The 4,658-nt window shown below is 43.7% G+C and overlaps 1 protein-coding gene across 1 annotated transcript; it reads left to right on the top strand.

Moving 5' to 3' along the window:
• Positions 1-848: 848 nt before the first annotated feature.
• LOC100282643 (ferredoxin--NADP reductase, leaf isozyme) lies at positions 849-4,310 on the top strand. The gene is made up of 7 exons (NM_001155551.2): positions 849-1,265; positions 1,343-1,476; positions 2,642-2,720; positions 3,130-3,221; positions 3,458-3,535; positions 3,641-3,938; positions 4,055-4,310. The coding sequence occupies exons 1-7, from the start codon at positions 905-907 to the stop codon at positions 4,120-4,122; spliced, it is 1,110 nt and encodes a 369-aa protein (NP_001149023.2). The 5' UTR covers positions 849-904; the 3' UTR covers positions 4,123-4,310.
• The last annotated feature ends 348 nt before the right edge of the window (positions 4,311-4,658 follow it).

Genomic DNA, 4,658 nt, shown 5'->3' with positions numbered 1-4,658 from the left:
ACGTGGATGTAAACAGGGAAAATCCTTCCTCTGACAGGTAAACGGGTAGGGGACGAGTACGGGGAAGCATTCCTCATCTCCGTTCCCCGCGGGGACCCGTTAGACTTTCACGTGATGTTGTTTTCGTGTACTACTTAATGATAAAAATAAACAATTATCTTATAGAGAGATCACTTATTATTACAAATGTGTTAATTTCGATGTATAAATAATGATTTTTTACATATGACAATATATATTAGTGATAATATTTTATATTAATAACAAAAGATATATGTTCTAATTATAATTTAAGTCGGGACGGGGATCCGTATCGGGGATTTATCCCCGCGGGGACTAGGAATGGGAAAGAAATGTCCCCCGCCAGAAAAATTTTCTTCGCGGGGATGAGATGAGGAGCTATTCTCCGACTGAGAATTCACCGTTGTCGTCTCTATGCTGGACTATCTAGCGTGAAGCTGTATATCTACCAAAATGAGTTGATTTGAAAATAAAAAGGCAGAGGGAATTAGTTATAAAAACAATTTAGAAAAGATTAAAACTAAAAAATCTCTTCCGGACACCCTGTCCCTATCACTTCCGTTGGGGATTGTCGTTGCCTGTCTTTTAGCGACCCGATTTTGTAACCCTTTTGCGTTGCTAGGGTTACGTGGCACCGCCTTATTGGCCTGGAGCACTGGTAAGCTTTGAGGGATAGAGACAGTGAGTGAGCAGCAGCAGCAGCCACTTGCTCTTCACCTCTTCTCTCTTCCACTCATCTCCTCTCCTCATCGCCTCCTCTCCTCTTGCGGCACAATAATATATATACTGCCACCCATACGGATCCAATTCTCTCCGCCTCTACTGTAGCCACGGCCCTTGGTTCCCCTCCATTATTCGACCTCACCTCACCTTGCCACCAGCCATGGCTGCCGTGACCGCCGCGGCCATCTCTCTGTCCTCCTCCTCCGCCTCCTCCCCTGCGGCTGCTGCCAAGGCCAAGGCGGCGTCCCCGTCGTCGTCGCCATGCAGGCACCTCCAGTTCCTGTCGGCAGCGAGCCCGCGGCGGCGGTGGCGGGCCGGCGCCCGCGCGGTACGGGCGCAGGTGTCCACCACCGAGACCGCGGCGGCGGGGCCGGCGAAGACGTCCAAGAAGCAGGACGAGGGGCTGGTCACCAACAAGTACAAGCCCAAGGAGCCGTACGTCGGGAGGTGCCTGTCCAACACCAGGATCACCGGCGACGACGCGCCGGGGGAGACGTGGCACATGGTCTTCAGCACCGAAGGTACGTGCAGTGTGTGTGTGTGCATGCAGCTGGCGTCACCTGCACTAGCTAGCTAAAGCAAAGCATAAAGCGTGCAGGCGAGATCCCGTATAGAGAGGGGCAGTCCATCGGCATCATCGCTGATGGCGAAGACAAGAACGGCAAGCCGCACAAGCTCAGGCTATACTCCATCGCCAGCAGCGCCCTCGGAGATTTCGGCGACTCCAAGACGGTCAGTCATCACCTAGCTTGCTTGCTTCACGGAACCTTTGCATGGTTTTACAAATCCTCTGTATATTATTGTTCATAAATAATCCGTATCAAACAAAACGATCGAGATCCACAAAAGCTATATTTTAACGTTTTTTTTGAAAAAAAAACCTTTTCTTGTCTTAATTAATCAAAAAGCAAAAGGGAAAAGATTGCTAAACACTGCTCCAACCAAAGAGATGGCATAACTATAACATGAGTTAATTACTACTCAGTTATAACCCGTTGAGTTTATACCTATATACTCCATCTGTCTTAGTTTATAATTCATTTGATTTTTTTAACAAGTTTTATTGTCTTGTCTTATTCATTTTTTTAAAAAAAAATTCAAAGTCACACTTAAAGTATATTATATATACTAAATGATGTGACGGTAAAAATTAATACTAATTATGATTGAGTGATATTAAGTCATTATCAGGAATTACTTATTGTTATTCATTAATTACTAGAATTTATACGTGAGAAATCAGTTGGATGGGTTTGCGCATAGGGGTGGTTCAGTGGGAGTTAATTAGGTGGACTAGTTTGGATGATGAATAGTGCCCCCCGTGTATGGTGACCCCTAGCTGAAGCTTCACAAGGTATAATTATTGAAGATCGCTCAGTCATTTCACGACATCATCTTCAAATGTTACCATGAAATGTCTGAGAGGTCTCAGTTATTATACGTGGGTAAAGCTTTACTTAGGGTGATAAATAGTGTTATCCTATTTACGTGTGTTTGATTCAAGTTTCTCGTGTAATTTTCATACAATCAAACTATTAAAAGTTATTAAAAATTCTTAGAATTTGTAAATACAACGTATTATTTACTCTAACAATTTATCAATTTTCAAGTTCTAATTGATAGATATAAAAAAATTAATCATTTTTTAAATCTTTATATTAGATAAAATTTTCTTTTAATATAGTATGAATTAGAATTTAAAATTTGATACATTAGTAGAATAAATAATAAAGTACGTATATGATAGTTTTAATTACATTACAATTGGACAGAAAACTTGACTCCACAATAATTTTTGCTTGTATGTACATATTTGTTATATTAATTTATATGCAGGACGATTCTATTCAAATTAAATTAAAACAATCATAAAAGTTTTTTGTGAGTATATGTGTAGGTATCGCTTTGCGTGAAGAGGCTAGTCTACACCAACGATCAGGGGGAGATTGTCAAAGGAGTCTGCTCAAACTTCCTGTGTCAGTTCTCTTTCTCTATCTCGTTTGTATGTATACTAGCTACATGATATTCCTCTTAATTATTAGCAGCTTTCAGTAAGCACATCATTCTCATGTTCAAAATCGATTTGAGGATGTCCATCGATCTTACATTGCTCGATTCCATGCAGACTAAGGGGGTGTTTGAATGCACTAGAGATAATAGTTAGTGACTAAAATTAGCTAGAGACATCCAAACATCCTAGCTAATAGTTCAGCTATTAGCTATTTTTAGTAAATTAGGTAGTAGTTAGCTAATTATTTATTAGCTAGCTAATTCTATTAGAATTTTTTTAGCTAACTAACTATTAGTTCTAGTGCATTCAAACACCCCCTAAGCGTAGAAGCGGTCAAACTAAAAGAATCTCTCTCTTGTATCCTGTGCATGCAGGTGACTTGAAACCTGGCGCCGATGTGAAGATCACAGGGCCAGTGGGCAAGGAGATGCTCATGCCCAAAGACCCCAATGCAACAGTCATCATGGTATCGATTATTCAGCTCATCATCCATATCCCTGCATGAAATTGCTAGCTATCTGTTTAATCAACCAGTCGATCATGCAGATATGCATGCTATGCATGCTTCATTCTCGCTCGCACTGGCAAACTGAATGAAACAACTGGACATGCATGTCCTCTAACTGAATGAGACAACTGAACATGCATATATGTCCTCTGCTGACTGAACTCTGATGTGTGTGTGTGTGTGTGTAATTGCAGCTCGCAACGGGGACCGGTATTGCTCCGTTCCGCTCCTTCTTGTGGAAGATGTTCCTGGAGGAGCACGAGGACTACAAGGTGTGTGTGTGTGCAATCGATCTATATATGTGTGTGGAAAGGAGAGGAATGGGATGAGCTAATATAATTGTCTGGGAAAAAAAAAAACCATATATGTATTAACAGTTCAGCGGCCTTGCGTGGCTGTTCTTGGGAGTCCCGACGAGCGACAGCCTGCTGTACAAGGAGGAGCTGGAGAAGATGAAGGAGATGGCGCCGGACAACTTCCGGCTGGACTTCGCGGTGAGCCGGGAGCAGACGAACGCGGCGGGGGAGAAGATGTACATCCAGACGCGCATGGCGGAGTACAGGGAGGAGCTGTGGGAGCTGCTGAAGAAGGACAACACCTACGTCTACATGTGCGGGCTCAAGGGCATGGAGAAGGGCATCGACGACATCATGCTCAACCTTGCAGCCAAGGACGGTACGTCGTGCAGTGCCAGTGCCTGGCCTATACTAGCTAAACATTCATGCATGCAATGTCTGTTCCATTCCCGGCGGCTAACTAACCACCACCGACGACCTTAATTATTCGATCAGGGATCGACTGGATGCAGTACAAGAAGCAGCTCAAGAAGGGCGAGCAATGGAACGTCGAGGTCTACTGATCCATCCTTCCGTTGACGACTGCGGAGATCAATCAAATCGTTGGCTCGTCGCCGCGCCCGAGTCTGTCAGACTCAGGTCTCTATCTACCGATGTACATATACCTTACGATGATGAAAGACATTCTCTATCTATCAATGTACATACATACATACATAACTTAATTTCACACGGATTGCATCGTACATGGATTTATTTATGGATGAGCCGCCGAATTTCTTCTTGAGGGGCCTCTTTGAAGGATTTCCTAGACTTTCGTGCAAGGTTTCCTGCATGGATGTATATATTATATACAGAGCCTCAGCCAACCTTGTTGCGACAACTACATATGAACATGATTTACACGACAGGTAACAACTCCATATGAATTTCTTCGCGAGGGACTTCTATGACGGATGGGCCGTAGCCCGACACGTCTAGGCCCCCGTTAGGTTGTTAAACCGTGCCGGGCTGGCCACCGTGCCTTACGTATCTCAGGCCCAAGCACACCACGAATATAGCCACGTCGTGCCGGATCGACTCATAGCCTGTTAAGACA

The sequence above is a fragment of the Zea mays genome, chromosome 8 (genome assembly GCF_902167145.1).
Source record: "Zea mays cultivar B73 chromosome 8, Zm-B73-REFERENCE-NAM-5.0, whole genome shotgun sequence".
Taxonomy (NCBI): domain Eukaryota; kingdom Viridiplantae; phylum Streptophyta; class Magnoliopsida; order Poales; family Poaceae; genus Zea; species Zea mays.
Note: the sequence above shows the minus strand (reverse complement) of the source record. Positions and strands in the feature narration are given on the sequence as shown.